The sequence below is a fragment of the Astyanax mexicanus genome, chromosome 8 (genome assembly GCF_023375975.1).
Source record: "Astyanax mexicanus isolate ESR-SI-001 chromosome 8, AstMex3_surface, whole genome shotgun sequence".
NCBI classification, from domain to species: Eukaryota; Metazoa; Chordata; class Actinopteri; order Characiformes; family Acestrorhamphidae; genus Astyanax; species Astyanax mexicanus.
The window spans coordinates 58,984,432-59,006,049 of NC_064415.1; the positions used below are offsets into that span (position 1 = coordinate 58,984,432).

The 21,618-nt window shown below is 40.3% G+C and overlaps 1 protein-coding gene across 1 annotated transcript in view; it reads left to right on the plus strand.

Moving 5' to 3' along the window:
* Nucleotides 1-21,618, plus strand: part of brinp2 (bone morphogenetic protein/retinoic acid inducible neural-specific 2) — a 129,626-nt gene that overhangs the window by 51,584 nt on the left and 56,424 nt on the right. Inside the window, exons 2-4 of the mRNA XM_022677735.2 lie at nucleotides 2,693-3,014; nucleotides 16,999-17,189; nucleotides 20,411-20,592. Of these exons, the coding sequence (XP_022533456.2) occupies nucleotides 2,743-3,014; nucleotides 16,999-17,189; nucleotides 20,411-20,592 (645 nt within the window). The 5' untranslated portion in view covers nucleotides 2,693-2,742. The remainder of the gene's footprint in view (nucleotides 1-2,692; nucleotides 3,015-16,998; nucleotides 17,190-20,410; nucleotides 20,593-21,618) is intronic.

Genomic DNA, 21,618 nt, shown 5'->3' on the forward strand with positions numbered 1-21,618 from the left:
GCTGTTTGGAAAGCATCACCCAGGCTCCTCAGCTGCTGAATGCAATTTGCTTCCTCTTCCAGCAGAACGAGCTGAGCGAGAGCGAGCGCGAGAGCGAGAGCGAGGGCAGAATCCCCAAACCCTCACCAAACACCAACCTCGGCCAAAGGCAGAACGCATCCCATCCAGCACTCGTGCCCGAGAGGAGAATTTAGAGGCGCTATCTGCAACCCAAATGTGCCACACTTCACCCAGGCTGGCAGTGCGTAGCGCAGTGTGTCGGGCGGTGTTGGAGGCGGGAATTCAGCGGGTTTAGAATACAGTTCTGGAATCATCTAACACTGTCTCAGATGAGGAAAATACTCCATGAGCAGATCTGTAGTTAACGACAGTAAATATTGGCAGTGTGTTTAATAGATGGAGGCAGATTAGAGCCCAGAAGGACTACAAGACAGAGTCCAAGCTGATAAAACACTGACGTTATCTGTTAAACCGAGCAGTGTGTTTATTAAGATCTGTAAACTCCAATAACGCCAACTCTCGGGTGATTATTTTCAGACCATAACACACTATAGTCATCATAGCCATGTATATTAAGCATTATGAACTGTGAAAATAATGCATTAATAGCTGTGTTTATAACAGTTATACGTCAATACCAAGAAATTCAGTCCCAGCTTGCAGAATGAATAATGCATTATGATTAGAAAAGTTGCCATATTATAAAAACACCCTGTATAATGCTATATTAAATATATATACCTTGAATAAAATATTAGTTATAGTCACTTATAAAGTATTATAGCAGGTCTTTGTGCGCTCCAAGTAAAGAGACAGACTTTCATTGTGCGACTAGATTATTAATGATAATAATGCAAAAATACACATTTATATAGTTCAGAGATGGATGGGTATATTATAATGTTGTGTATGTAACAGGAATCAGATGTCTGAAGCGTTTAATGGTTGTTCTAAAAGCCGAGTGAAAAAAGACTGTTGGTGGGGTGTAAGATAGCAATGAGCATCATGGTTGACTCAAGACTTTACAAGTGACTTATCATGACAAAGACGAGAAAATGGCTTTGTGGCTTTAAAAGATAAAATAACACATGAATCATTGTTTATAAATCAGCGACTATGTTTCAGTGACGTTGCATTTTACATCAAACATTAAAATATAAAATGTGATTTCGACGGTTAAAATCTCTTTAAGACTTTAACCTGAAACAACTGCTTCAACTCTGCTGAAAAGCTGCTGCTCTTAGACATTATATTTTTCCGAACACTAAAAGCCTGGGCTGGAAAAAAAGAAAAACAATAGGATGAAGGGAAGAGGAAAGGAAGAAAGTGGGTGGAGAGTAAGGGATATAAAGGAGAGAGGGAGGCGGAATGCAATAGAGAGGAATTAGATGTATCAAGATAAAGCCATGGGAGGATTGCTGGGCACGAAACAAAGGGTGGGAGTGGAGAAAAGAGAGGGAGGAGAAAGATATTTTCCGGGAGAAATAAGGATAATTAAATCTCTTATATTAGAAGCAGCAGACTGAGGGAGGAAATACGATGATGTTCTTGTAGAAAACAATATGGGAAACACATAAAAATCCTCTTAGCGTACCCACCGGCCTCGGGAAGCTTTATGAATTGTGTACAGATGGAGTATTCTGGGTAAAAATAACGTACGGTATGGTACGCTAAGCTAAGCGGCGCAGCTCGTCAGGTTATTACTGGGTTTTAAAGCAGGTTCTGGCTCAGGATCTTACTTGTCGCCTCTTTTGCTAATTGGCTGTTTGGAAATGTGCGATACTCCCTCGCTCCACTTCCAGACGGAAGCAAGGTGGATCATACATCATTAAGAATCCAAACATGCATCTGGTCCCAGTGAAATTAATTCACATTGTGAATTTGGCAAAGATTAGAAAACAATGTCGGGGAATATTGATGGAGCTGGATCTCGGCGGTATAATAGGAGGCTTTGTGTGTGCATCGATGCATTAGCAAGTCCTCTCCCAAAGCCCGTGTTTGATTGTGCATTGCAGAATCCATCCCCTCACTCATTAATACGGGGTCCCCCACGGCCCTTCATTTTTTGACGTATGCGCCGAACGTTCTAGCTGGTGTTTTTTTCCTCTTTCCCAGTGCACTGCTGAATAATTGAGTGTTTACTGTGCTTCGCAAACTCAAATCTGCACTCTTCTGCACAAAAACACAGCAAGAAATGGAATTCCTATTACAGAGTTAGGAGAGAACAGTGGTTCTGAAACTGATCTGTTTCTTACTTATTCACAGACACTGCTCAGCTGTTAGAAAGGAGCAGCCAGGACTGCACGATACTGGGGGGAAAAAACATACTGACATCACAATATGTTTCTTTTCTGTGAGATATATCTATATATATATATAAATATATATACAGCTCTGAAAAAACAATAAATAAGAGAATTGAGGAAGATGGATGATCACAAGCCATCAAACCACCAAACTGAACTGCTTGAATTTTTGCACCAGGAGTAAAGCAGCATAAAGTTATCCAAAAGCAGTGTGTAAGACTGGTGGAGGAGAACATGATGCCAAGATGCATGAAATTAAAACTGTGATTAAAAACCATCAGGGTTATTCCACCAAATATTGATTTCTGAACTTTATGAAAACACAAAACTTCATCCTCTACGCTGCAGACGTCTTCATCAGCTTCTCTTGTTTCCTCTGACGGCAGGTCTCGCGGGATTGGCAGGAGAATGCTGGTCCCAGGTACCCGGCGGCAGGATGGCGTTGAGTTGGCCGAGAGCCGTGGTCGTTAGGTGGTTCCTCTCGATGCTCCTGTGGCACTGGGCACCTCTGGCTCCTCTGAGTTGGCTTCTGGCGGCGGCTGAGCGCCTGGACCACAACCCGTCCCCGTTCTTCTCGGTGTCCGGCCGGAGCAGCGGGCAGCTGGACTGGCTCCTCTCTGATAAAGGACCCTTCCACCGCTGCCCGGAGTACACCGAGTTCAAGGAGCGCTTTCAGCAGGGCTTCACCACCCGCTACAAGATCTACAGGTAAGATCTGAAGATCATCTTCCTCCTGTCTGAACACGACACTCAACAACCTGACAGTGAGCTGAACATTACTGAAAATGTGTGTACTGTATATTCTTTAGAAACCTAAGCAAAGGTTTTGCGACCGTGCAGGATTCTATGGGATATACACACATTTTAGCTCTGAAATTTCAATTCTACAGTGTTTAGATTTCGATTTTAGATTTAAAGCATTTATCATATTATCTTACGAGGTTATTCCTGTTACAGAAGAGGACCAATGTAGAGTTAGGAGTCTTGCCCAAGGACTCTTATTAGTCTATCGCAGCATCCAGTCACCCAGTGCAGGAATTGAACCCCAGTCTCCCACATGATGTGGTTTTTAGTTTTTGTAATGTGCTAAAAAATGTACCAAACAAAATACAAACTGTTTTTACTCAAATCTTCAAAACTCATTTTATAAAAATCCCTAATTGCAACAAAATAATAATAATAGTATAAAAAAAACAAAAACACGATTTATTCATGTATTTAAAAAAATCAACCTGGCCAAATTGCCCAGTGTGACAAACTAAAAGCCCTTTTCCCGTTTTAATAAGTCAACCAATTAGCCATATTTAGTGGATAATTAGGGTCAGTTAAATTACACACACAGGTTTCATTACTGCCAGCCCTGTTAAATCTAAACATTACTTAATAGAACCATTACAGCAACGTGAAGTCAGCTTTTGCCGAGTAGCATCACAGCGCTAACGCTCGGGGGAAAGCGTATAGAAACAGCGACTCAGTTCTGATACATCAGCTCACAGATGCAGCCTTGTGCTGATCCACATCACCCTAGGAGTGATGAGGGGAAAGAGAGAGCGCCATCTACTGTTCTGTACCCACCCAAAGAGAGAAACAGCAAAACCAACAACTGTGCTCTTTCAGGGCTCCGGCAGCTGATGGCAAGGTGCATGAACAGGATTTCTTCTCTTAAACGAATTGTTATAATTATGATTTTAGGATATTTTTTATTAGTGTTTGAAGTGCTGAACCCTGATCCATTTTTAAGGTTCACAAACTTTAGATGTAAAAAGTTAGCGAGGTTAAGACGTTAGATGTGAGTTAGTGAGCTTGTGTTGAATAAAGGAGATAAATAAAAAGTATAAATTCAGCGTACAGAATGAACTCAAGCTACAGTCTCTATAAGACGCCTCTGAAGAGAAGCACTCTTATCATCTCAGAGTCGGGACAGGTGCAGCACCATGACATAAATGGGCCAGACCCCATGCAACTTCAACGTTAGTGTCTGTCGAGACAAACCACACACACACACACACACACACACACTTTATTTCTTTATTTCAAAGCTGCAGAGCGAGTCGTGCTACAGTGTGCAGAAATGATGCCTATATCATTTCTAACGGCTGTACAATCTGGAATATTTTTAGCCTGTCTTTTTGTCCAATCAGCACATCGCCAATGGGCAAAACTATGCTAATGGAATATTTAATTACCGGCTGTAAGATGGATTTATTTAAATCTGTAGGAGCAGCTCGGCTGATTAAAGGTTCTTCTGTCTGAGTAAAATTAGCAAGATAATAAATGTCAACAGTAAACAAACAGCATCATTCAGGCGTATTATAGCGATTTCTCTCACAAACGTAAAGTATTTTACTAATATTATAAATAGTCCCTTATTAGAAACATCACTAGTTAATAAATCTCATTAAAGCCTCTATAATTGGGTCGGAAGGTTTTTGGTAACAAATGATTTTTTCAGTCCCTGTGATGATATCAATGGCTGTGTTGATCATCATTAATGTAGATTGTAAACTGTGATACTCACCTGTTAACCTGTTCACCTTTAACTGTGAATCCCGTGTTGATGGGTGGAGCCTCTGGGGCAAGCTAAAGGGTAGAGTAGAGTAATCCTGTAAGAGTTAAAATGTGCACTAAGGTATATTATTTTTATTTTCTGTCGACATACATTCATTAATCAATATACAGCTCTGGAATCTGTGATTTCGCTATTTATAGGTTTATGTTTGAGTAAAATGAACATTGTTGTTTTATTCTATAAACTACAGACAACATTTCTCCCAAATTACAAATAAAAATATTCTCATTTAGAGCATTTATTTACAGAAAATGAGAAATGACTGAAATAACAAAAAAGATGCAGAGCTTTCAGACCTCAGATAATGCAAAGAAAACAAGTTCATATTCATAAAGTTTTAAGAGTTTAGAAATCAATATTTGGTGGAATAATCCTGATGGTTTTTAATCAGTTTTGTTTTTCACGCATCTTGGCATCATGTTCTCCTCCACCAGTCTTACACACTGCAAACGTGGTTTGCACTCAACCTCTTTCTTTCATAGTGCATCTGTATATATATAGCAGTGCTGCTCTATTGGTGACCTTAAGGATGAAGCACAGGTCTTGTACTATACTTGGAGGAAATGCTGCTCTGCTTTTGCTGCTCTGTGTTTTTAGGTTTACATACATATATAGAGGGGCTGCAGTGTTTTGGGTGTGTAGTTGAGATATTTTTTTCCAGTTTACAGACGAGGAAAACCCTCTGATAAAACTTCTGATCTTATGATGAAATCTTTCTGATGAAATCCTCCCATCTGCACTCCATCACCGCTCATTTCTGACTAAAAGTGATGTTGTTTGATGACTGGGCTGAGAGTTACGCTAATGCTAAACTCTGATGATTTAGCTTCAGATCAGCGCCGGCTGGTCCGGACTGGTGGAGCACAGCAGGAATTCTCTGTGTTTGTTTAATGTTTGTTTGGAGTTTAGAAGTAAAAGAAAACTGAGGAACATAAAACAGAAACTTGATAAAAAGTGTGAATTCTGATAAAGTTTGAAGGCTGGGAGACTTGGAAGACTTTATGAATATGAACTTGTTTTCTTTGCATTATTTGAGGTCTGAAAGTTCTGCATCTTTTTTGTTATTTCAGTCATTTCTCATTTTCTGTAAATAAATGCTCTAAATGAGAATATTTTTATTAGGAATTTGGGAGAAATGTTGTCTGTAGTTTATAGAATAAAACAACAATGTTCATTTTACTCAAACATAAACCTATAAATAGCAAAATCAGAGAAACTGATTCAGAAACTGACGTAGTGCTCTCTTCATTCTTTTGGTCATACTGCAGCTCAATTGTGAAGTTTGTTATTGGCTATTGGGTTCTCTGGCTATTATTCTGTCTCAGTGACTACAGTCTATCTCTGCATGATACTGATGTTCTGCAGTGATCAGTTGTGTTGTTTTTAATGTTATTAAATAGTGAATATTGGTTGGTTGGAGGCTTTGGGCGCTCTGTGTTTTTGATTTTAACCTCTGCTCCTGCCTTTAGAGTCAGTAAGCATAAATAAACTTGGCGAGTCGATATCTGTCTGTGAAGAGCAGCGAACGGTTCGAGCGCGTGAAGATAAGAAGGTGTGTGAAGAAGAGCAGACGATTGGCGAAACAAAAGACAGAGTTTGGAGGATCTTCAAACGGAGAGCCGCCTCTGGAGAGCTGTAGAGTCAATAGCAGAGCTGGAGTTTTAGATACTAAAATGCTAAAACAACAAAACAGCAGAACTGAAGTGTAGCTGGAGATGATGAAAGTGTTCAGTGTTCTGTACTTCCACCATGTTTTTACTGTAGGGCCGTGCGTTTAACCCTTAGAACCATACGGACAGATTTTCCGTCCAAAATCTCACCTTGTGTTCTCAGCAGTAAAGCTAAATTTACAAGAAACCCATTGAGAAATCTCCTTCCCCAACCAATATTATTTACCTTTAGTGCTTCAAACATATTTATATGATGTTTCAAACCAAATAATATCAGTAAATAAAGACTCAAAAGTGTGAAACTACCTGCTTTACTCAAACTAAAGCTAGGTATGGTGTGCGCACCACTTTATATAGTTTTTATTTTACACTAAACATTTCTATTTATTTAGACTAAAAAGTTTACATTTTTGTATATATGTTTTTTTGTGTGTCCTGATTAAAATACTGAAAGGTATAGGCTGCTCTGAGTGTCAGGTGTTTAGTATCTACATGTTTCCTAGAGGTGTGATTATTGATTATCAAGAAAAATATAATAACTCCGCCTAATGCTGTTTCTCCATGTATTTTATCAAACTAATAATTAATAAACCATGTAATGAACTCAAATCATCAATATTCTTATGCGTTATAACTTAGAAACACTCTAGTCTAACCATTTTTGAAAAGATTAGATATTAGGTGTAAATATATTTAAAATCTATACATTCAAATATAAGTAAAAAAAACAACAAAAAAAAACAGGCGCTTGGTAAATTTTTAGTAAAACATGATCAGTTCCAGGAAAATAGAACAATTCTGCTTCCTTTTACATTTTAAATGATGATATTTTTGAGCAGCCGTATGTCTTCTGGAGTAAAAGAGATCAGGGCATGTGTCTGTCTGATATAATTACTGTGTTATAACACCTGAAAGAGGAGAAAAACTCACCATTCATTCAGATTAATTCAGATTTACCACCACAGTTATCTATAACTCTGACCCTGGCCGGGCCGAGTCCCGCAGGGTGAGCCGGGCTCTGTTCTGGACGGCTGCTTTGTTCTGATGCTTTGTTGGTTTTCCTGTGTTTAAGTCGTGATGGTGAGAAAGACGCGGGCGTTCGCTGCATTACTGCGGGCCGTCCCGCTTTCTGTGGGTGGGTTTTGGCCTTTTAGCCCGATGCTTCTGGCCCCCGCCGGGTCACGGCTGACTCGGGCCAGCCCCCCGCGCTCACCTATCCAGACCTCAGCGTGGTTCCGGCCAGCCTGGCAGAGAAACCCCCCGCGCCGGAGCGTGATGGACCCAGCGAGGGCCGGGCGAGGGCCTGCCAGCCCTGTTTGAAAGGTTGTCTCTCAGGCCAAAGTGTGGATTTTCACTGGCGACGTCCGACCGAGTGTGTGTTAGTGTGTGTTAGTGTGTGTGTTATAGTGTGTGTGTTTGTTAGTGTATGTCTGTTTGAGTGTGAGCTTCACGCTTCAGTCGGGATCCATAAACAACATCAGTGATCTCGTTGGGCGACGGAAGAGAACCGAACTTCCCTGAAATGCAGCCATTTTTTGGTTGAGGCAGCTTTAGAATGTGTAATCCAAGAACATTGCATTAAACCAGTGGGCTTTCAGAGGCTGCAGTCTGAAGCCCCGCCCACCAGGAGACTCTGAGTGCAGATCTGCCAATGGGGAACAAGTTTGAGGGCCCTATTTTAGCGAACTATAGCGCACTGGTCATTTGAGCATCGTGCAGCTGGATTTAGGGCGTGACGATGTGTCTTTGGTATCATGAGGGCGCAAAAAATACGAGGCATGTACTAATTCTCCTAATGAATTATGGGTGTGGTTAATTTTGGGCGTAAAGTGAAATAATAAACCAATCAAAGTGTCCCTTGTTTGCTCATCATTCTCTTTAAGAGTAGATCAGGTGAGCTCTGACTTTGGTGGATTGCTATTTTAACGGTGCAGCTACCTGGACGTGTTCAACAAACTCTTCTCAGCAGAGGAAACTGAGCAGATTTTATTAATGCAGTACTTCATGAGTGAGTAATCATTAATTCATGCACGTAATTTATCATGAGTCATCTTGAATATGCATGAAGTAAGCATACCTGGCTCATACATGTGTTAATGCATGAGCAGTATATTGGTTCATGTAGAAATGAAGGTACTAATGTCATTAATTACATTATCAATGCATGAATTAATGATTACTCATGAAATACTGCATGAATTCATGCTATTTCATGTTCTGTTTATTGTTGATGTAAAGGTTGGGTTTGTGCTGCTGTGTGTTCATGTGTGTGTGTGACGCTTGGAGCACCTGTGTTGCCAAGGTAGCGATGAACGTCTGATTGTAAAATTCTGAACGTACAGAAGAGTTTAAGGGAATTTTAAGGGATTTTACTGGTTTCTCAGGCAGGCTAGGAGGGTTCAGAGCTGCAGATGAGGAGATGGAGATGGTGGGGAGCTCCAGTGGGGAATCTGTATGGGGGGCTGTTCTGTTCTCCGGCTCGGGGACAGACTCCCCCAGAGGACGTTCAGCAGAGTGAATTCAGCTCTTCAGTCGTGTTTCCCGGGGAGGATTTGGGTTGTGAGGATCTCAGGCTCGCTGAGTTGTGGTTGCAGGTAATTAGACAGACTGTTGGACTGAGGTTAACTGAATTTAGAGACGCTGCTAACAATGAGCGGGAGTTTTAGCACGCTGCGGAAACAAACACGCCGCTGCATCCTGACACCACCTCCTGCTGACTGCGACTGCAGAGCTCCTGCGTCTGCACAGCGTCCTGCTCCCTGCCTGATTCAGACTCATTTAGATTCAATTTAACCTTCAGAAATAAATCTATACCTGTTCCCTAACAGAATCACTACATTACAAAACAATACACTTACAAAACATGGAAGAGTATGTAGCCCAATGTATAGGAATGCCTACACACTGACGGTGAGTGTCAGCGACATGGTGATACACCCAGTATTCATTTCTGATTTGAGTTGCATTTACTAATCATATAATATTAGGTAAAGAAATACAACTAAAATGGTTATATGGCAATACTATTGTTTATGAAAGTTTATAATGCCCTCAAAATCACAATTCCGATATACTATAACTATTAACTCCCTCCTTTACTAAACTTTTATTTTACTTAGCTTAACTTAAATGAGGCAAGAGGAAGATGGATGATCACAAACCATCAAACCAACAAAGTGAACTGCTTGAATTTTTGCACCAGGAGTAAAGCAGCATAAAGTTATCCAAAAGCAGTGTGTAAGACTGGTGGAGGAGAACATGATGCCAAGATGCATGAAAAAAAAAACTGTGATTAAAAACCAACCAGGGTTATTCCACCAAATATTGATTGTTTCTGAACTCTTAAAACTTTATGAATATGAACTTGTTTTCTTTGCATTATTTGAGGTCTGAAAGGAATTTGGGAGAAATGTTGTCTGTAGTTTATAGAATAAAACAACAATGTTCATTTTACTCAAACATAAACCTATAAAACCTATAACCTATGATTCAGAAACTGAAGTGCTTCTTTTCTACTGTACTGCTATGTTAACTTTTTCCAGCATGTGAAACTAAGTGAACTAAACAATAGAACAATGAAAACAACTCAAACTGACAGGATTCTTGGCTGGAGGCTGAGGTGTGAGGTGTGAGGTGTAATGGGTGGTGGTGTAGATGGTGGTGGTGGGGGTGGGGGATGGATGTTTACGGCTGGTAGACAGGAAAGGGCTGTGATGCTGCGGCGTTCCCCGGGGGGAGTTTGGGAAGATGGATGAAGCCCCAAACGAGCCATTGCCCGCGGGCCACTGGAGCGCCGCTGCCGCACAGGGCGACGGGAATGACAACCGGCGGGGCCTAAAGGAGCAGCGGCCCGGTCCCCCGGCACCCTGTAACCTAGTAACAGCCGCATCCAGAGGCGGCGAACGTCAGCGCCGCAACACCACGCCGACACAGCTACTGCCGTAACGACCGAGCAGCCCCGGAGAAATACGCCCTTAAGAATCGACAGGATTCACGACGCTGAAGCTGAGAGACGTTCTGATGAAGTGAGCGATGAAGACGGCGTAAATATCAGACTCCATTACCCCGAGCGCTAATGAGGGAAATATCTGCCCAACTTCAAAACCCACTCTACCAAATGGGATTTCAATAGGAGCTGTGAGCGAGTGGAGGAACAGGATGGAGGTTGTTGAGGGTGATTAAGAGCAGAAATGCAGGTTTTTTATATATTCTGGTGACAGATGCAATTTAAAACTTCTCCATTTAATAGAAAACACTATAAGTATATAACATTTTAAAAAGGTTCCAGGAAGGTTATTCTTAAACAATGCAGAAATACATAATAATACATAGTAATGATTTGCATCACAACATTATTAGAGCGTTTCTCACATAACGTTCCCAAGCAGACCAATACTAAAGTTAAACATAGAAAAATTAAAAAGTAACTTTCCCTAAACTAACAATTAAAACATTAAAACACAAGTGATGTTAAAATAATGTTTAAAATCTATAAATAAAATAAAACTTAACTTTTTTTAAATGTAGTATATTGTTAGCTGGGTCAGTTCACAATGAGTCATTTGAATTAGAAGTCAAAGAGTTTGAATTATTAAGACACTAGAATGAGAATATATAAAAAACATTCTTAAAATATAAAGACAGTTCTGATTTTATTTTTTAAAAGTCGTGTCTATATATTGTATATATATATATATATTGTTTGATAATGTACATTCACCATTGATGTTTGTATGTGGACTCATTCACACCTGGTATTATAAATGCACTTCCTGTGACGCTTGTAATGAGATTTCTTACATCATTTCCTCTGGAGGCGGGACTGGGGGCGTGGCTGGGGGCGTGGCTGGGGCAGGATTCTTCATTGAGAAGAGTCTAATTTTGCTCTATTTCTGCTGAAGGACGAGTTTTGTTTAATCGTATTTAGTTATATTAATATTAATAATCAGTATTTTGAAAATTAGCTTTAAGCTAAAGCTTAGAATATAAAGCAGTGATGAACAGTAGGCTGATATTTTAAGTACCGTCTTTAAAAAGCTCTCATCAGTGCTGTACTCTGCTGAACAGCAGGGCTCTGAAGTCCCGTATAAAGCAGGAGGTGGAGATTAAATAATGAAAGTGCTCGCGTTCAGGACGATGTCCTGTATTCACACAGAGGAGAGGTGGTGAGAGAATGCGTGATGACTACAAACACAGGCCTGTCTGCTGTTTAAGAGGCTGAACAATCCAACAACAGGCTGTTCAGCACACGGCCTCGGCCCTTTTCACGTTCACTTTTTTTGTGGTGAATTCGAGTGTTTACTGAAAACAAAGACGACAAGCTGCTTTAGAGAGACGCTGGAATAATACTCAGCATACTGAACAGCAGGGCGTGAGTCCCCCCACCAGCTTTACCTCAAAACAAATGAAATTAAATCAAATTCAGTTATTTCTGTGGGGATATATAAGATTTAGCTCACAAGTTATTGGACTAAATAATAATGTTAGAACTGAACTATTACACAGAAAACGCACCTGCACAAAGAAACGTTAAGCAGCGTGTACAGCAGTCTTAAATAATCATACAGCAGCTTTAGCTATACATACAGCAGTCTTAAATATTCATACAGCAGCTTTAGCTATACATACAGCAGTCTTAAATATTCATACAGCAGCTTTAGCTATACATACAGCAGTTTATTAATCATACAGCAGTCTTAAATAATCATACAGAAGTCATCTAATCATACAGCAGTTCTCTAATCATATTGTAGTCTTAGTTAATCATGCAGCAGTCCTCTAATCATACATCAGTCTTAAATAATTATATAGCAGATTTAGCTAATCATACATCAGTCTTAAATATTCATATAGCACTCCTTTAGTCATTTAGCAGTATTAGCTCTTCATTTAGCACTCTTGTAATCATGCAGCAGTTTTAAATAATCATACAGCAATAATTGTCAGAATTCTGATGAGACGTATTTGTTACGTGCGGCTTAGGGACTTCAGTAGGTATTTCTGCAGTTTCGTGTGTTTAGATGTTTGGATGTTTGGTGACATGCGTCTGGTTAGCATTAGCGTTAGCATTAGCCGTAACTCTGAGCTGTGTTGCTCGATGTTTGTGAGCTGCTGAATTCAGCAGTACTGAGTAGAATTTACAGGCCCTGTGAGAACTGGATCATGTGTAACCTTTCTCAAGAGTAACCATCTTGTAGCAATTTGAATATGCAAATGAGCATTAAAAAGCGCTGTTCAGCAGATTCAGACGGGGTGTGATATGTTATGTGATCACCGTATGTCTGAGAAATCAGTGTTTGCTATTGTGATTCTCTCATCAACACCCCCCCCCCCCCCCCCCCTCCGGGGCGCTAAAACAAAAATCTAATTACAGCGTTCAGCTCTGAAACTCCCGCCAGCAATTACCCAGATCCTCCTCCAATCCTGATGAAGAATACTGTCAAACAGAGAGGAAATGGGAAAAAAATTAACACAATGAACAGAATTTTCAGTGCAAATCAATATAGTTATTAGATTTGTGTAAAATATATATTTATTTGGAGCCTTACTTTATCAATTTATAGATGAGTGATCCACAGTGAACTGTGCAGCAGGATTTAGGTCGTGTCGACATGTCTTTGCTATCATAACGACGGGAAAAGTAAACTTTTTAATAAAATAAACTAAAATAAACGAATATAGAAGGCTTGTCTCACAACCTGTGTATAAAACAAAAGTTTAAAGTGCAGTTTCATTAAAAGAAGGACAGAAACTATAGATATAAGCGTTGCTGACTAATATGTATTTTTTGCAATAAGATTATTCCCAGTGTTAAGATCAGCTACAGACACTGGAACTGCTTGATAGAGACCAATGTCAGATATACAGCTCTGTAAAAAATGAAGAGAGCATGTCAGTTTCTGAATCAGTTTCTCTGATTTTGCTATTTATAGGTTTATGTTTGAGTAAAATGAACATTGTTGTTTTATTCTATAAACTACAGACAACATTTCTCCCAAATTACAAATAAAAATATTCTCATTTAGAGCATTTATTTACAGAAAATGAGAAATGACTGAAATAACAAAAAAGATGCAGAACTTTCAGACCTCAAATAATGCAAAGAAAACAAGTTCATATTCATAAAGTTTTAAGAGTTCAGAAATAATCAATATTTAGTGGAATAACTCTGGTTTTTAATCACAGTTTTTTTCATGTATTTTGGCATCATGTTCTCCTCCACCAGTCTTACACACTGCTTTTGGATAACTTTATGCTGCTTTACTCCTGGTGTAAAAATTCAAGCAGTTCAGTTTGGTGGTTTGATGGCTTGTGATCATCCATCTTCCTCTTGATTTTCAGTTTGGTAAAATCAAAGAAACTCATCATTCTTAAGTGATCTCTATATTTTCCAAAGCTATATATATCACATTAAACAGATAAGCGTCCTAGTGATTACTATATATTAATACTCTTATGAAGGACAGTGATAATTGTGTTTGGCTCTACAACAGATGCCTAAAATATAATGAATTAAATGGAAGAGTAATGTTCATTTATTAATCAGGTGACAGGCACTAAAATATGATTTATTGCTCTATTATACCTGAGAATTTAAAGATGCATGAGATAAAACAGAAAACCAAAAACTGAAAAAGATGAATAAGCTTTAATCTGCTGCATTAATGCACATTATCTGCAGAAATACCTCTAAATGCAGCAGGGCTGTGTTTACTGTAACCCTGATGCTCCAGAAGACATTAAAACAATATCATTAATTAGTGGGATGTGCTGATTAAACTGATTTTATGCTGTAAAAGAAGCCTTTGTCCCTAACAGTGTAATTATGATGCTGCAAGTCTTCCTAATGATTAAGTTTTATTCTCTTTATATAACAACAGCTACGACTTGAGTTTTACATAATGTTGCTATTTTACAACCAACTACAAAGCATTCTTGTATCAATTATTAATTATCAAATATTATTTACCATTTAATTGATTTAATTCACTTTTTATTTGAGTATACGATAATTGTCTATTTATTTAGATCTGTAAAATGAAGTGTGACTGTTCTTTTTTGTATTATATTTTCTGCTAAATTACTTTTTACTATTTCTGCATTTGTAGAAGCCGACCACAAATATTAATTAACTGCTTAAACTGTGTGCTTCTTTTTTTTGCTTGGTGATGTTGCTGTCGTAACGACGGGAAAAGTACAGATTGCACTGCTTGAAACACAAATCAAATGGCATGTAATACTTATCTTAATTAATCATGGATGTGGTTAATTTTGGGCATAACAAGAAATAAACCAATCAGAGTGTCTCCTTAAGAGCTCATCATTCTATTTAAGCGTAGAATCAGGTGAGCAATGAACAGACAAAATACAAATAATATGTTTAGTTTTTATTTATGTATTTATTATTTTAATGTATTTATTTACTAAATCCTGTTTTTAACACATTGCAGACATGAACAGCTTTTTTATATTTATAAGTGAGGGAAAGTATCTGCACACACACACACACACACACACACACACTCTCTTTCTTCCTGTGTTTGACTGACAGCCTAATACAAACAGGCCTGAAGACCCAGTTTCTATCCAGTAGAGCGAGATGTTGCAGATCAGCAGTCCTCTGTGTTTCTGCTCTCTTTCTCCTGCCCGTCTCTCTCTCTTACTGTCTATCTATCTGTCTGTCTATCTGCCTGTCTGTCTTACTTTAGTGTAAGCAGCACAGAAGCAAAAATAGAATAAATCTTTATAATTTTATTATAATTTATTATTACAGTAAACGCCAAACACTGACACTGTAACACAGGCTGCTGGTTGACGCTGTGAAGGAGCTCCAGCAGCTCATTTACGGGAACAGCAATGTTATTTTATTTACTATTCTGTTTATTGTTGATGTAAAAGTTGGGTTTGTGCTGCTGTGTGTTCGTGTGTGTAATAAGTGGGGGTGTACGCTCGGCTCGGCACGGCGCCTGTGTTACCGAGATAGCGATGAACGTCTTTCTGTTGGCGTCTGTCTAGGTTGTATTCAGTCAGTGGAGCTCCTGTGTTTTCTGTTACCAAGATAAACAAGATAAAACTCCAGAAATGTACCTGAACACACCTCATTTCCAGAACACCACGCCCATCAGTGTAGATACATTCAGTATATTCAGAAGCTCTGAATATTCTTTTCTCCTGCATGAACTGTTCTACTGTATCCGTATTCAGCTCCAGCTCCTGTTATTGGAGCACACGCGCACGTTCATCAGGTGGTGTGAATAAAAATATTTACATTAATATATAAGCCGTGTTAAAGTGCTGAGGTGCTCTCCTGCACAGGTGCAGCTCCGGGCGTGGGAGGGGGCGTCAGACACAGTGTGTTTTGGGGCAGCGAGTTCCTGCTACCCAGCTGAGATCCAGGTGCAATCAGCTGGTGCTAAAACCCTTTAATTAAGAGCATCGATCATCATTAGCTCATGCACGGACAGCCGGAGCTTTAGCTAATGAACTCTTGGAGACCACGGCGAAGCGGCGTTAAACCCACCGGGCTGTTCTTCAGGAAGCTCGTCCCCCGATCTGCCTTTACAGCACAATAACTTTTACTTAAGATTACTCAAATGCTCAGAGAGAGAAAACGCTGAGCTGCAGAATCTATATATTAGCTTAATTTTTGACATTAGCACAAAGGCCGGCTTCTCTCTCTCTCCCCGAAGTCTATAAGAGGAAGTGCTGATATAGAGCGAGAGCGTATTCTGGTGCTGGAAGATGAATTGTGGGCGTAAGTGGGATAGCGCTCGCTCTCGCGCTCAGCGTAACAATAGCTGTCAGACCGGATCGTCTGTGAACTGTACTGAATTTGTTTGTGTGTTTTGCCCTGGATTAAAATCAAAGGCATCAATATGCTGCTCTGTGTTTTGATGCATATTTATGCACCGTTTTCTGCTGATATTAGCATTTTCTCTTTTCCTATCTCACTCACAAACACACACACACACACACACAGTAGTGGTGAGTGATATGACCCAGGGATTTTAAAATAGTATTTTAGGGTATTTTTGTGATGGCAAATATTTTATTAAAGAGAATTTTTTTCTTTTGAATTAAAAGCAGTAGTATTTTTGATCGGGGAGAGGACAAAATTGTGCTAAATAGTATATATAACCAAACTGAACTGCTTGAATTTTTGCACCAGGAGTAAAGCAGCATAAAGTTATCCAAAAGCAGTGTGTAAGACTGGTGGAGGAGAACATGATGCCAAGATGCATGAAAAAAACTGTGATTAAAAACCAACCAGGGTTATTCCACCAAATATTAATTTTTGAACTCTTAAAACTTTATGAATATGAACTTGTTTGTTTTCTTTGCATTATTTGAGGTCTGAAAACTCTTTTTTGATGGTCTATACTGGATCTGATAACTGTATGTGGGTCCGATCGTTAATCTGATGGTGGTGTTTGTTGGTTCCTATGTTCTGTAGGGAATTCAGCCACTGGAAAGTGAACAGCTTGGCCACGGAGAAGAGGGATTTCTTCAAGGCGCCGCTGCCTCTCGCTCCGGAGTTCTTACGAAACCTCAGGCTGCTGGGGAGGAGGCCGAGTCTCCAGCAGATCCACGAAAACCTCATCAAAAAATATGGCACTCATTTCCTGGTATCGGCTACGCTGGGAGGTAAGCTGTGAGAGTGAGCGGCTGAGTGGAGAGTATTGATCAGCGCGGTGACGGAGTGACGGAGTGACTGAGTGACTGAGTGACGGAGTGACGGAGTGACAGAGTGACGGAGTGACTGAGTGACTGAGTGACGGAGTGACGGAGTGACTGAGTGACTGAGTGACGGAGTGACGGAGTGACGGAGTGACGGAGTGACTGAGTGACTGAGTGACTGAGTGACGGAGTGACTGAGTGACTGAGTGACGGAGTGACTGAGTGACTGAGTGACTGAGTGACGGAGTGACTGAGTGACGGAGTGACTGAGTGACGGAGTGACGGAGTGACGGAGTGACTGAGTGACGGAGTGACTGAGTGACGGAGTGACGGAGTGACTGAGTGACTGAGTGACTGAGTGACTGAGTGACGGAGTGACTGAGTGACTGAGTGACTGAGTGACTGAGTGACGGAGTGACGGAGTGACTGAGTGACTGAGTGACGGAGTGACTGAGTGACGGAGTGACTGAGTGACTGAGTGACTGAGTGACTGAGTGACGGAGTGACGGAGTGACGGAGTGACGGAGTGACTGAGTGACTGAGTGACGGAGTGACTGAGTGACTGAGTGACTGAGTGACTGAGTGACGGAGTGACGGAGTGACTGAGTGACTGAGTGACTGAGTGACTGAGTGACGGAGTGACGGAGTGACTGAGTGACGGAGTGACGGAGTGACTGAGTGACTGAGTGACGGAGTGACTGAGTGACTGAGTGACGGAGTGACTGAGTGACTGAGTGACTGAGTGACTGAGTGACGGAGTGACGGAGTGACGGAGTGACGGAGTGACTGAGTGACTGAGTGACGGAGTGACTGAGTGACTGAGTGACTGAGTGACGGAGTGACGGATTGACTGAGTGACTGAGTGACTGAGTGACTGAGTGACTGAGTGACGGAGTGACGGAGTGACGGAGTGACGGAGTGACTGAGTGACGGAGTGACGGAGTGACTGAGTGAGTGTATGGTGTGTTCTGGTTCTGATTCTGGTTCTGGTGGTTCTGGAGTATCAGTTGGTGATCAATATGTAATATCAGAAACAGCTGCAGTGGGATGTTTACTGGAATGTCGGACAGCACTTTAACAGCAGTAGAAAGTAATTCTATCCATCCACTCCATCCCTCTATCCCTCCATTCCTCCATCCACTCCATCCCTTCATCCAATTACCCCTTTATCCCTCCATCCTTTTATCCCTCCATCCCTTTATCCCTCCATTTGTCCATCCACTCCATCCGTCCATCCACTCCATCCGTCCATCCACTCCATCCCTTCATCCCTTTCTCCTTCCATCCCTTCATCCGTCCATTCCTCCATCCCTCCATCCACTTCATCTGCTCAACTCCTCAATCCACTTCACCCACTCCATCTGTCCATCCCTCCATCAGTCCATCCACTCCATCAGTCTCTCCACTTCATCCACTCCATTCCTCCATCCCTTTATCCCTCCATCCACTCCATCCCTCCATCCACTCCATCCCTCTATTGGCCCGGTGTTCCAATAATCAATGGGAGTGATTGGCCGCGGTCCGGTTCCTAACTGTAGTTACGTTAACCCAATCTCCCGCTCCTCTGATGTGGATGCTAATTATGATGCCACTCATTGGTGGACGTATGCAGTGAATCTACGCTGACAGGAGAGATGAATGCAGTGGCAAAGCTGTAGTGAATGCTGGTAATTAACCAGTCAAGTAGGAGGGAGCGGAGGATGGAACCGCCGGCTGCATGCTAATCAGACTGGAGCAAATAACGCTCCTGTTCCTCTGAGACGCTCCTCAACAGCACACTGACACTATTACTGCCTGTCTGACCGGCCTCGGCTTTTATACACAAAACAAAAATATTCAAAATAGGATAATTTCTCAATATATAACATAAAAATTCAATATGAATAAAAAATACCTTTCTAGAGCTGTAAACAAACATCTTGTCTGATAAAACACATCCAAAGCCACGCTGTTTACCTAAACTAAATCAATTACTTTTACATTTTGTTTTATCTTTATTTTAGCTAAATCAGTTTAAGTTTACTAGTATTATCCATCTTAACGTAACACTCCTGTTTTGTTCATTTTTCAGGAAACTAATGGTGTTCCAGGGTCATTTTAAACCAGTGCATGTTTAACCATCCAAAAGATGATCTAAAACCCCCAAAAATCCATTACTAATTATTCTATCATTATTTAGTGCAATGGTGCAGTGGTGTTCCTTACCTCTAACAGGTAATGATTCAATTAGGATAATTTACTCCTTTTTTAATTAAAAAATACAAACTTTTTTAATGTTTCACTACTTTATTACTTTTGAAAGACCAACATATAAAACAGTAGTTTTACATAACCTTAAAAAGTTTTAGTTTTTGCAGCGGGTGGTGAGATGAACGAGAGGGAAAGACCAGTATAAACCAATCCCGTATACTCATTAGTGCAAATACAGAGGATCAAATGCTTCAGGCTGATAAAGTGAACGAATGCATACAGTTCTTTAAGGGGGAATTAAAGCGAGGGTATGACAGTGTAAGTAGTCAGTAGATATAAGCGATAGATATAAGTATGTATAGCCATGTTTATAATGCTTTATAAATGCATTATAATGTGATATGAGTGTGGTTATAGAGTCTAAAAGACACGACATACATCTTTTCTTATTTTGAGTTCATACAAACAACATCACCACACCTCTGTTCTTAACTCAACAAATAACTCCAACCTCAGATTCACTCTGCAGCTCCTGCTCAGGTAGAGTAGTGTGCTCTTACCTGTGGGAACACCTGTGTTCTCTGTGTTCTCTGTGTTCTCTGAAAGCTTGTTGTGATTCAAACAAGATTCTAAACAAGATTCCATGTGCTGTTCATTTCTTACACATGGGAAAATCACCGAGCATCACCTCTGAGCATCACCTCCTAGCTCACCTCAGCCAGGTGATCAAAGCTGTGGAATGCTGTTTACCTGGCCGCGACGCAGCGGGAGATAAACCACAGCTAAAACGTAGACTGGCTCGGTGTCCCGCAGGATCAGGATGTAGACTTCAGTTCTGCTGTATTGTATATTTAATGAAGCTCACTCGTTTTCTGAGCTACAGCTGCTCAGGTTGAACCGGCCAATCGCCTGCAGGTCTGAGTTGGGTGAGCCATCACTCGGCTTGTCTTCAGAAAGGAGAAAACTTCATCTCGTCTCTGTTCGCTTCTCTGTTTAAGGGGAGGAGTCGCTCACCATCTTCCTGGACAAGCAGAAGCTCAGCAAGAAGTCTGAAGGGAACGGGAACAGCTCGGTGGTTTCTCTGGAAGTCCTGCACCAGCTGGCAGCTTCCTACTTCACCGACCGAGAGAGCACCCTTAGGAGACTGCACCACCTCCAGATCGCCACCTCTGCCATCAAGGTAAAGACTCTCTGCATTTACTTTATCTGTTAAAGGAGAACTCTGGTGTGAAATGTGACTTTTGGTGTAGTAAAACATGATAAAGAGTAATAACCTTAACTAACGCTATAATGCACTGTAAGAACGGATAAGTTGAATTTACTTAAAAAATTTAAGGAACCCGTTGATTTAAAAAAGTTAAGTAAAGGGGAATTAAAACTTAAGTTAGCATAACTTAAAACATCAAGTTATTAAAACTAAAGGGGAAGTTGTTTTAACTTTTTTATTTTTGTTAAACTGTAAGACTGGATAAGTTGAGTGTGGAGCTACTTTGAGTCTGGATAACGGTGTAAAAATGAGTTCTGGGCAAAAAGCACAAAATACTGAATCTCAGAAAGCTGTAGGAGAGCGGAGGTGAGCAATTCAACAATGGTAAGCACTCTTTATCATGTTTTATTGCACCTAAAGTCCATTTTACCTAAAGTCTGTTCTCCTTTAAAACTGATATATGTTTTACACTACCATGTAAGATCAGTGTGTAAGACTGGTGGAGGAGAACATGATGCTAAGATGCATAAAAAATGTGATTAAAAACTCTTAAAACTTTATGAATATGAACTTGTTTTCTTTGCATTATTTGAGGTCTGAAAGCTCTGCATCTTTTTTGTTATTTCAGTCATTTCTCATTTTCTGTAAATAAATGCTCTAAATGAGAATATTTTTATTTGGAATTTGGGAGAAATGTTGTCTGTAGTTTATAGAATAAAACAACAATGTTCATTTTACTCAAACATAAACCTATAAATAGCAAAATCAGAGAAACTGATTCAGAAACGGAAGTGATCTCTTAGGAAGTATGAAGTTCACAGTGGATTTGTTCATTAAATAAAGCTCCACAAACCTGATGATTCACTAATTAAAGGCTAATAGATTGGTAAATATTGGTTTGTGTGAACCTTGCACCGATATTTAACATTTTAACATTTTAGAAGACCACAGAAGAAGTGGTAAAGTTAGCTTGGAGCTTGAGAAGTCTACACAGTTAGA